This window comes from Stegastes partitus, unplaced genomic scaffold (genome assembly GCF_000690725.1).
Source record: "Stegastes partitus isolate 25-593 unplaced genomic scaffold, Stegastes_partitus-1.0.2 Scaffold297, whole genome shotgun sequence".
Lineage (NCBI taxonomy): Eukaryota > Metazoa > Chordata > Actinopteri > Pomacentridae > Stegastes > Stegastes partitus.
Genome location: NW_007578028.1, coordinates 248,952 through 261,000, shown reverse-complemented (window position 1 = coordinate 261,000; position 12,049 = coordinate 248,952). Strand labels below are relative to the sequence as shown.

Sequence of the window (12,049 nt, the reverse complement as noted above, 5' to 3'; positions counted from 1 at the left end):
ACTTTCCAGCCACTGACACCCGTAAACCAACTGAGTCTCTCGGTCACTGATCTTCAGCAGGTGGTTATCGTGCATCCATCACCGTGTATTTCTCTGTAAACAGCCACACATAGAAAACAGAGGAGTGCAAGAATGAAGCACTGATGCTGTTAATTCAACACGTTTTAACCTCGTCTGACCTGCACTAGACCGTACATAACCTTTTTTTTCTTTTGAAGGGAGATCAATTGCTTTATTTTTTTTCACTTTTTAAAAACTCGTGGCCGTAGCCTTCAGTTGTGTTCAATAATCTCTTGAACTGAAAGTTGCAGAATTGAGAAAGAAGTCCTTGCAGATATTTTTGTTTGTGTGTTTGTATGTTGTCTTGTGCTTCTCTTACATATTGTCCTAATGCATTCATGTCTCAGATTTGTTGCTGACACGTTTTTTTCAGGAATAAATATTTCTTCCTTTGGCTTACAGCAGGGGTGTCGAACTCCGGTCCTCGAGGGCCGCAATCCTGCAAGTTTTAGATGTTTCCTTCTTCCAACACACCTGATTCAAATGATCAGCTCAGCATCAAGCTCTGCAGAAGCCTGATAACGATCCTGATCATTTGAATCAGGTGTGTTGGAAGAAGGAAACATCTAAAACTTGCAGGATTGCGGCCCTCGAGGACCGGAGTTTGAGACCCCTGCAGGCTTTGTTCACCTCCATGGATTCACAAGCTTGGATCTCCTCTCGACTAGAGCGCCAGCACGAGAAGATCACCACGCGAGCACCAGCATGGACACCTGCACGGGAGATCACCCCTCACCGCGGCGACCAACGCACCTGCCCCGGATACCCTCACCTACCTCCCGGTGCCCCACACACCCTGGTCTCCCTGTTACTCCCTTACCCCGCTTCCTCTTCGTTTTGAGTCCCACTCACACAGCTTTTGGCCACAGGCCATAACAAAAAACTAATGAAAAAAATCCTGAGTCGTATTAAAGCTGTCTTGTTTTGGAGCCAGTTGTGGTTTTACAGGATTGTGACACTTCGGGGTTGAGTTGACATTTTTCAGGGCCGGTTGCTATGTCCATCTTTCAGCTTGACAAATACTCATTGCAGATCATGATTGTGACCACTAGAGGGCAGAACACTAACATGACAGCACCATTGTTTTTGAAAGCTGCTGCATGAATAAAACAGTATAATTATTAATAAATTGTAACTGATATGAAGGATATGAACATAGAAATAAGCAAGTGAAGAAGAACACTGTACAAAAAAACAAGCATGTTATTTGTTCATTCATTTATGCAACCATACTTTTAGATTATTCAAAAAGATAAATATGAAAGGCTATAGTTTAAACTGTTTAAACTGTTACATTGCGATAAACCACTAAACAATACATTAACTACATCAAGTTTTCCGAGGAAAAGGCAGTTGATATGCAAGATATGAATTACATCACATTCGCATAGCAGAAGTGCAACTCTGTAGGCTGCTTTGAAACCACAGAAAGGAAAAGAAAAAAAAAGTGTAAATCATGGAACGTCATTCTTCACCCTTAGCACCAAATGAGCTTTCACAAGTCTGTGGGTTTGCCAGTAACAAGACCAGAGATACTGGCAACGCTTTTGTGCGAATTGGACCTTTCCCACAGTGCAACATGCAAATGGTGTCACTTGTGATAGGGGATTTTGGTGCTCTACTGATCTGAACATTGCTTGCCACACAATGTGGTGAAACATGCAGTTTCAATAGAGAAACCCCTGCTGCAGCACAAGCAGTTGTGATAGCATCTTAAAGCCACATTTCGATATAGTTTCTTGCTGTTGTTGTTATCTAGTTGCACAATCTGTTCCCACCTCAAACCTGATAAGCTTTGATGTCACAAACGAGGTGTGACTGTGAGTGTAAGGAAATGGAGTCATCCAACAACAACAACAACAACAACAACACTCTAATTAATCAAAACAATGCAAAACATATGCATCCATATATGAAACTGTAGCGTGGCAGCAGTCTTCTCTGAGGGAACTTACTAACAGTGTGTTTACAGAGAGGTATTGCTACTTTCATTTCAGTAAAAAAGATTTTTTTTCTTATTTCTTCCTCCTGCCTTCACCAGTCAAAGACAAAAACTCCTATGTTGTCAAGAAGACACATCCGAATGTGGATCCCTAGAAGCCTCCAAGGGTAGTGTACCAGTGTGTGGAAGGATTCCATTCTGAATTTTTTGGAATGAGAGAACACCGTCTCTCACAGATTAAAAAAGTGTGCCAACTTCACACCAGAGGACAAAAGCCACAAATCATATTAAAGATGTTTAGATGATGGGATGAACGTTTAAATCACAGCATCAGCATGCCACACGTTGTTGTGGGATGGAGTCTGTGGCAGGATTACAGTGTGATGGCAGAGGGAGGAGACATTCCAGATTCCTTCAGTGAGCACCAGCCAAACAACAAGTACCGGGAGGCGGCGTCATTAGGATGGTTTGTAATTAGTTGCCTTCTTCTTTGGAGACCCTGAGACAGAAACTCTGGGGTTGGAGACGTAGTGTAGCCAAATCTGTCTGCCATCAGCTTCAATTCAACCTTTACAAAGGACCACAAACGCTTTCTAATCTTCTAATTGTTTATGCGACTCTTTGTGATCTTTGAACATGTGATTTTTAAGAAGTGTTTGTCTCAACGTTACATCGTGTTGGGAGCTGCTGCTACACACTGGAGCAGAACAAAGACAGCCAACCCACTTTACAGCAGCTACAGTAAGTTATAATTGATCTTTCACTTTTTAGGAAAATGTAGGGAATAGCAAAATGTACAGCACTGTTTAAATGATTCTAATGCGAATTGGTAATCATTAGTGCCAGAAAAAATCCTATTCTTGCACCGAGTAATATATGTGGTTTGTTTTCAGTTGCCAAAAAAGATATTATTTTACACATAAACACATGTTTTTTGGTACCAGTAAAATATCACAATGAGAAAATTGTACACCTTTGAGTAAGATGACCTGTTTGCATTGTTTATGATGTTGACCATGGTTGTGGTGGCTGGATGTGGAGCTCAGTGGTTCTGTTTAACTGTGAGATAGAGTTGTGTTGATTCTTGCTGGTTTGTGTTGACCGTTGTCAACCTCCAGTGTTGACCTGCTAAGTTTCCGCTTGGGAGAAATGTGTGCTTAGCTTTACGAAGAAGCATCTGGTGAACAGACAAGACCCACCGAAAAACTCTTTTCCTTGAATACAAAATGTATGTGCATATATCAAAGTGAAAGAAATGTTTCTAAATCATTGCATTGTGTGTGTGTTATTGTTGTGGTAATTGTGTTTTCTACTCCATTACCAGGTTGTTGTCAGATTCATGGAGAAGACACTGACAATAGGTCTGACTCTTTTCCTTACACTTTGTGTGGATATACCACAAGCTGGGGGGCGGAAGGAGGGAAGCAATGCAGAAAACAAAAGTTCATCACGTTCTTCAGATGCAAAAGCAGGCCGTTGCTCCTACACCTTCATTGTTCCACAACAAAAGCTGACAGGGGCGCTGTGTTTGAACACGCAGTCTGCTACTACCAACCACTCAGAGGTGGCAGCGCTGCGGGCGGAGCTCAGACGGCAGCAGGAGCAACTGGAGAAGCTCCGGGGCCAACTGGAGCAAGAAGGGACTCTTGCCTTGGAGGTAAGGACTCTGCGCAAAGAGAGCATCAGCATGAATTCTCGTATTGCTCAGCTCTATGCACAGCTGCTACATGAAGTCATACATAAGAAAGACCAGGCTTTGGAGCAACAAAGGGTGGAGAACCTTCTGCTGAATGCTACAACACAGGTGAGCAGAGCATTGCAGTCTCTGTAAGTGTGTGATTCCTGCCACTGCACAGCTACATCTCATCTTAATCATTAGTGGACTCATCCTTTATGTCTGTTGTGGGACATCTCAGGCACTGCAGGTGTCCAGTAATTACAGGGAGCTGGAGAAGAAATACGGAGCCCTCACCTCCATGATGAGCTCCCAGAACCAGTTTATTGCTCGTCTGGAGAAGCAGTGCCAGTGCAGGGACTCCACCCAGTCCTCTCTGGTAGGGACCAAACTGTGGTCTGCATGTTGCAGATTTTACTGGGTTTGTGCACAGGGACTGAGGATGGTGTATTGTTTTTGTGCAGGTGCTGACTGAACCACCAAAAAGCCAGTCTGTTGTGCATCCTAATTACAGCTCTGAAGCCATCGAAATGACCAATGATGTTCAAAGGGACCAAAGTGCTCCTCCACCACAGCAAGCACACACAGGGGGAGTTCCCTCCCTCCCCACCACTACCCCCAGCACTCCTACAGAACCTCCCTTCGTTAGCTTCCCCGTCACAAAGACTCCAGGTACATCAGTGTGCAAAATTGTCTTATAGCAGCAAATGATTCGTGTCAAACTTGCGTGTTTAAATGTGTACATTTTCTGTCAGCATTATTTAACGACTGAGATAAGAACCAGAAGCTGATGGGGTCAGTGACCTGCTGGTGGGAGGTGCTATCTCTCTGGGAAGACCTAAACAAAGCCAAAAACAGCTTGCAGCTCTAATCAGAGCACAGGCAACTTTATAATGAAGACGTACTTGTAGCACTACCAGTGTAAACTTGCACAACTGGAATGTTTGAAATAACAAAGGACTGCGCAAAGAGGATTTGAGTTAGCAGAACAAAAGTGACTCCAGGATGCCTGTGACTCAAAGCTTCCTAAAATGTCTAATGAAAGAGCACACATTGCCACATCTTGTGAACATGCTTGTCACGGCAGACCATTAGGTTATCGCCTGTTGTGGGAGATTTTCCTTTATGTATACATTTCATCAGTGCAGATTCCAATGTCCATCTTATCACTGTGACACAAGACACTGACCATGTACTAGAGAAAAAATTCTTAAGCTCCAAATAGATAAACTGAGGCTTTAGTGTATATGTAATCTTCCTGACATTCAAACAAAGTTGCAACACCTTCTTGAAGCAACACCCTTTTGTGTTTTCCAAACTGCGTCTCTCAATGACCCCTGACCCAAAATCGTTTTGACGATGAATAAAAAGAAAAATTTCAGATTTAAAAGATCCAGTCTATATTTCCTACATTAATACTTGATGGTATAAAATTTCAAAATATTATGTATATTATAATCTTCCAAAAATATGTCTTCATATTGCTTTTATTTGTAATTTTTTTTACACCCTCACATAGTTGCATATTTTTTTTCCAAACTCAGGGCCATGGAGGGACTGTCAGCATGTGCTGGAATCAGGTGAGGCCATCAGTGGGATCTACCTGCTCCGCCTACAGAGCGCCAACCGACTCCTGCAGGCCTGGTGTGAGCAGAGTCAGGCTCAGGGAGGGTGGACGGTCATCCAGAGGAGACAAGATGGGTCGGTCAACTTCTTCAGGACTTGGGAACAGTACAAGGTGATTTCATGCATCTTTAAAATATGGAAAACAATGATGAAATAGTAGAAACAAGACCAGGGTCTATGAGGCTGTACCTCGGCATGGTGACAATTTCATTCTAAATGCTAATGTCACTGATGGTTCTTCCATGCTTTCAGGTATTTGGTCATAAACCAAAGTATTGGACGAACTGAAATTTTGACTTGATGATGATACAAGTCAGGGAATCAATAACTAGTTGTCAAAAGTCAAAAATATCAACATGTTGGTTGTAGTTATGGAAGAATCCAAGATTTACCAAAGGCGGTACGCCTTATCCCCTATGAAAGTATATACGCAATTGTCATTTTTCATTCATTTGCTAATATCAATTAATATTCAGCATTAACCCCTTTTGCCCTAAACATTTTTTTCTTTAGATTTCAACCTGAAAAATCATCCCCAAATCCATTCAGTAACAGCTCCAAAACTGTAAATTAGAAATAAAATATTCTTACAGTTAGAAAGTAAACATTGATGTTACCTGTTCAAAAAGCTGTAACTCTACCAGATGGTGCAGATATAAAGCCCAACAAATGCTGCATCCCTTTTAGTTGTTGTAGTATTAGACAGCCTCTTCAGCTCCTACACAAAGCATGAGAACCTTTGAAAAATGACATACATGGCCTGATCCTGGTACAGTGACCTTAATGGGGAAAGTGGAAGTTATTATTAATATCAGTAGCAAACATTTTACAGGATAAGTGAAAACACTGGCTGCTTGTGATACTAAGGGAACAATAAGTTATAACCAAACTGATTACAGTTCATCCTGAAGAGGACTTGAATGCATTTATCAGCTGACAATCCATCTTGTTGCCAGATATTGCTAATGATAAAAGCATCCTTCTAGCTTGTCTAAAATCAGAGTAGTTATGCAAATTACGCTGAAACCAATGTGCCGCTGTGTTACAGCAAGGCTTTGGGAACCTAGATGGAGAGTACTGGCTCGGCCTGGAACACCTCTACTGGCTAACCAAACAGGCCCAGTATAAGCTACGGGTGGCCCTGGAGGACTGGCAGGGTCGGCAGGTGTTTGCTGAGTATGACAGCTTCCATCTGGAACCAGAGAGTGACTGGTACCGACTGCGGTTAGGACAATACCACGGCAATGCAGGGGACTCCCTCTCCTGGCACAACAACAAGGCCTTCACCACTTTGGATCGAGACAAGGACAGCTACTCAGGTCTGCTCCTCCCCTCCTGATAGCTCTCTGTTGTCTGCTGAATATTTCTGTCAATAAGTTTTTTTCTGTCCCTCTGTTGTGCCATCAGGTAACTGTGCTCATTATCAGAAGGGAGGCTGGTGGTATCACATGTGTGCCCACTCCAATCTGAATGGTGTGTGGTATCGGGGTGGACACTATCGAAGCCGCTACCAGGATGGGGTCTACTGGGCAGAGTTCCACGGAGGGTCCTACTCCCTGAAAAGAGTTTCCATGATGATCAAACCCACATAACATGGTGTCATTATGACCATGTGGGAACTAAACACATAACTAATGTGGATAAATGTCACATCCATGTAAAGAGAATCAAGCAATGTCAACCCTTTCATGTCTGTTTAATAGATAAATTGCACGAAAGTTAACAAATATGCTCTCTGTGTTGCAATTTCCTGATCAAACCAGAGGTTTTTCAACTTGTAATGTACTTCTCAATAAAATAATGTGAAAGTAGACTTGACATTTTGCAGTTTTATAAACACTTTTGAAAAGGCACAGTAAATGACTACACAAAATATGGGAGGAGGGCATCATATCGTGTGCAATTGCTTCACAAACAGCTGACTGTGGTCATGGTTTCATATTTCCGCTTTACAGGCAATTTCCTGTACATCTGGGCGTTGAATTTTTCCTGTAGCTAACACGTTTTCTACCTAAGCCTGTTTAAGTGTCAGCAGCATTAGGGGCCAGCTCTGTGCCAGGTTTGATCTAATAGAGATCTTTAGGCTGGACATCCTCTGGACCATCCTGAAACACACCTTACCTCTTCCATCCATCTCCTATCTCCTGCAGTTGATCTAACATGGTGGCTCTCAGGATTCTGGGCATTGTCTTGCTTGTGCTTTTACAGCGTGGTGAGTAATAGTGATGCTCTGCAACATGTCTGCATTGATCTAAAATGTTTTATGTTATTTAATTCCATGGTTTGCGATAAAAACACATTCAAATACGTGGGTAGTTTTGTTGCTTGCTCTTAGTTTCCACGTGGTACCTGCCGTGGTAGCTACAGAAACGTGGGCCGGAAAATGAAATCATAGAAAACATTTTTCTCTTTGTATGACTGTTAGAGAATTGTAAAGGAAGACAAAAAGATGAAAATTGTAGTGGTTGTAGCATTTGACTTTGTGTAAAGTGAAACATGTTAAAAAATAAGAGTAAACTTGTGATATGAAGTGGGAGAGGCAGGTGTTATCATGTCTGTGGTGAAAAAACTTCCGCTGATATAGCTGTTGACTATAACTGGAGCCGGGTGTGGTGATGGAACGTATATAAACAGGAAGCTCATATTTAATTTTAAAGTTAAAATTTAGCATTGTCTTAAAAAAAAAAAGAAGCTAGGTGCAAGTTCTCTCTGTTAAAAGTGTGAGTGTTGATGATGAGTATTGATGATTGTTTCAATGGAACAGTGGTAAAGTCTGATGAGACAAGATTACAGGTTTGGAGGTTTAGCTCTCGGATTACTGAAAACTTTCTGAACATGACAGCGTGCTGCGTTCCATTTATCAGCATAAATGAGTATACGCGTTAGTGAGCCACCAGAGTGCAGCAAAGTCTGTTTTAAATTGCTGTTTGTCTGTCCACAGATGCAGACAGTGCATGCCCTGAAGAGCTCAATCCTCTCAGCCTGGAACCTCCTCGGATCGTAGAGGAATATGGAATGGAAGTCAAGGTTAACTGTACCAGCACATTTGAGGATCACGACATGATTTACTGGAGAGTTGGGAATAAAAGCTTTCCCCCCGTAGTGGATGAAATGTTTGTTGACCAATCAGTGTTGCTGTCAGACTGGAATGTGGGAGCCGAGTGCAAAATAAAGTTGAATGACTCCCATGAATGCAGCAAAGAGCTTGAAATTACTGTTTACAGTAAGTGGAATTTTAAATGCGTACAGTACAGTTGAAAGTCATAGACAATGTGTTTATTTAACTAACTTTAATCTTGTTTTTGTTTTATTTTTTGATAGAGAATCCAGAAGTCATTTCTTCGGTAAAGTTTGTCCAAGCAACACCAGAAGAGACACGATACGAGCTGAAGTGTGACGTCGTCAACGTTGCTCCAGTTCAAAACCTCACTGTGAGGTTTTACAAAAACGATCAACTCAACGGGACCAGCTCTTTCAACGACACAACCAAAACACCGGTAAATGAGACTTCTGTCCTGACATTCAACATCAGCACAGGAAGAGAAGAAGTTCGGATTAGATGTGAGGCTCAGCTGGACTTAGGGCCAGGTGGACCACAACTTCCTGTTATTTCTAAAACATACAATGTTTCGGCACACTGTGAGTAAACATCCTGTTGTTTCAAGGCAAGATAAACGTTTTTTTTTTTAGATTCAGAAAAGTGGAACTCTGTGTACTTATCTAAATATTTGAATAATTAAAGCCTACATTTGCCTCTTTAGATGCTCCAGAGCTGAAAAATGATACTGAGGACATCTTTTTACTTGAGGATGATGATGTTACTCTGACTTGTGAAGCTGAGGGGAACCCTCTGCCTGTCTTCCATTGGACCTATAATGGGGTTGCTATGTTGGAGAGTGCAAGCAGTCTCAACATTACTCGAGTAAATGACAGCGCAACCTACACCTGCACAGCTACCAATGATGTGGGAAACACAAGTAAGCAATTCCATGTTCATGTGATAAAAATGAGCATGGAAGTCGCTCCTGCTGCCATGCCCACCCCTGAGGCAGCCACACCACCAGGTAAACATCCTTGCTGACTTTACAGCTAGTGTCAGTCTTGATCATCTTTTCGATTATACGTTTCTTATTGTGTACCAAAGCAAAGCGCTGACTGAATATGTTTGCTTGTGAGTAGCAGATGATTGCCCCCTCACAATGACGCCGTCTGAAATTGTGGTGAGATTTGGAGATCCGGCTTCAGTTAACTGCAGCACATCAGCCACAGATGCTGTGGGAATGGGCTGGGAGGCTCCAGTTGGCGGCACGGGATTTAAATCGCCTCCTGTTGTCACTTGGAACGTTGAACAACTGAAAGACTTTACTGTACCTTCATGCTACATTTCTCTGAATGTTCTTGATGAACATGGTAACACAAAACAGTGTCAAAAGAGTCCAAACGTCACTCTTTATAGTAAGTATGCATCTTTAATGATGAAATTAAAACAGGCTGGGTTATAAACCAACAATAACTCAGTAATACTAGTAAATGCGTTTGTGCATACTGATTGTATGTTAGGGATATTAATATCATGCTTGGATTTTTTTCAGTTATTTTTCTTTGCTTCATTTACAGAGACTCCAGACACAGTGTCAGTCTCTGCAGTGCATCCTGGTCCGATGGTGGAGGGCACAGACTACCAGTTGAAATGTGACATCAGCAGTGTAGCTCCAGCGGGGAGTCTCACAGTGAAGTGGTACCGTGGCAATGAAACTGTGTTCGCAGACAGGATTGTCAGCTCCATCAAAACCCCACAAGATGTGTCCTCTAAGCTCAACATCACCACTAAGAGAGAATACAATGGATCCATATTTAGATGTAAGGCTGAGCTGCAACTTGGACCCAACGGACCAGAGTTCCCCCCTTCTGAAACATCAGCACCTTACACTGCTGTCGTGCACTGTAAGCATTCCACACAACTCTTTATTTACTTTTTTTTAACTCACTAAATACTTCCCAAATATACATTTTCGATAAATCTGTTCTGATATTTACTTGTAGATAAGCCGTTCATCAAAGCTTGTCCAAGCAATATCGCTCGTGTGGAACACAAGTTCAGTATGGACAAGTTGCCCTGTCCAGCTGAAGGAAACCCTCCACCAACTGTTCAGTGGTTCTATGAGGATAAACAGATCAGTTCATCTAAGCCACTCAGAAGGTCTGACTCTGGAAAGTACACGGCTGTAGTTCAAAATAGCCTGGGCAGTAGCAACTTCTCTGTTCAAATCACAGTCGAATGTGAGTGCATCCTCTGGCTGATTGTATATTTCATTCCAATATAGATCATTTTCTGAGATTTCACATGCACCGTATCAAAGAGATTTATGACAAGTTTATATTTACTCTGCCAATGTTTGCTCTGAAAACTATGTTGATATTATGTTCACAGATGAACCGTTTTTTGACTGTAATAAGACCTATGAGGTTGAAGTGAATGCTATACTCCAAACCAAGTGTGAACCAAAGGGATTACCTGTGCCCACCCTTGCCTGGTTTAAAGATGGAAAAAGCATGGATTCCTCACAGCACTGGAAAAAGCATGATAGTGGAAAATACTTACTCAGAGCAACCAACAAACATGGACAAGCCGAACACACTATGCATGTTGATATTTTGTGTAAGTTTTTTTTTTTTTTTTAGCATTACACAAATTGTCTTTGAACGTTGTATGTTGGTAGTGAATCTGAAGTCTTTTTCCTGCATATTATTTCTTCATCTCAAATCTCACCCCCCCCTCCCGACAGATGCCCCTGAATTCAAGGAGGGAAATTCCACAAAGGAAGTGACCTTGGGTGAAAATGTGACTTTAGACTGCAGTGCTGAGGGCAACCCTTCCCCTGTGATCTCCTGGAAGTTCAGCTCTGTAGCGAATGTGAAGGAGGCCACTGAGAGGCGCCAGATTACCATCACTGTCACAGAAGCCACGTCTACCACGTCTGTTTTCAGCTGTGTTGCCACGAATAAAGTTGGGACAGTGACAAGATCTGTCACACTGCAGATGAAAGGTAGGATTATTGACCCTGTGTGGAAATGTACACAGTGAAGTTGTAAGTGATGTTAATGTTGCTATACACAGAAAAAAAAAGAGGAATACTTTATCAATTTATGGTACTTTATTTCACTTGTCTTCCAGATAAATCCAGTGGAATCCCCATGCCAGTCGTTGTGGGGCTGCTTATTATACTGGTCATCATCATCATCCTGCTCCTCTTGGTCTTACTCAAACAGCAGAAAAAAAAAGGACAATATAATTTTGTCCCTGACAGCGCCAAGGATGGTTCAAGTGTCCCCATGACTACTATATCTGAAGGGGTAACAGCTTGATTATGTGGTGCACGCTGAACTGTACTTCACACCTGCGGAAACAGAGGAAAAATATCTTTTGTACAAAGGAGAGGTACCAGTAGTGAGCACATGTTTTCCAAGCAAAGCTACTGATGAAGCAACTGTAATAAAGCTACACATACAGTAAAATAACCATTATTATTAATATGCTGGGCTTTAATTTGGAAAGTTTTTTTGTGATATATATATATTTTTACATGTGTTTACAGTCAACAAGGAATGTATATGTGTATAAACAGTGTAGGTTAGGGCTGTGTAAACTATAGGCCTTATGTGACACTGCTGCAGCTAATGAAGTGGAAAAATTGAAAGGGTGAGTTTGATTAAAAAAAAAAGAAGAAAGAACTGCACCCCATTCC

At 41.9% G+C, this 12,049-nt stretch overlaps 2 protein-coding genes across 3 annotated transcripts; both read left to right on the top strand.

The window, feature by feature from the left end:
- The first annotated feature begins 2,478 nt into the window (after window positions 1-2,478).
- Window positions 2,479-7,116, top strand: angptl6 (angiopoietin-like 6). Of its 2 annotated transcripts, none has more exons than XM_008283088.1 (7): window positions 2,479-2,743; window positions 3,327-3,659; window positions 3,919-4,056; window positions 4,142-4,349; window positions 5,222-5,415; window positions 6,352-6,622; window positions 6,711-7,116. In XM_008283088.1, the coding sequence occupies exons 2-7, from the start codon at window positions 3,342-3,344 to the stop codon at window positions 6,893-6,895; spliced, it is 1,314 nt and encodes a 437-aa protein (XP_008281310.1). In that variant the 5' UTR covers window positions 2,479-2,743; window positions 3,327-3,341; the 3' UTR covers window positions 6,896-7,116. The 2 variants fall into 2 exon arrangements, with proteins under 2 accessions (XP_008281310.1, XP_008281309.1); XM_008283087.1 differs by having other exon boundaries at window positions 3,327-3,806.
- Window positions 7,117-7,283: 167 nt separating this feature from the next.
- On the top strand, window positions 7,284-12,045 carry LOC103358208 (hemicentin-1). The gene is made up of 10 exons (XM_008283082.1): window positions 7,284-7,515; window positions 8,245-8,526; window positions 8,625-8,942; window positions 9,065-9,367; window positions 9,483-9,758; window positions 9,921-10,247; window positions 10,347-10,583; window positions 10,735-10,962; window positions 11,090-11,350; window positions 11,479-12,045. The coding sequence occupies exons 1-10, from the start codon at window positions 7,464-7,466 to the stop codon at window positions 11,667-11,669; spliced, it is 2,475 nt and encodes an 824-aa protein (XP_008281304.1). The 5' UTR covers window positions 7,284-7,463; the 3' UTR covers window positions 11,670-12,045.
- Window positions 12,046-12,049: the final 4 nt, after the last annotated feature.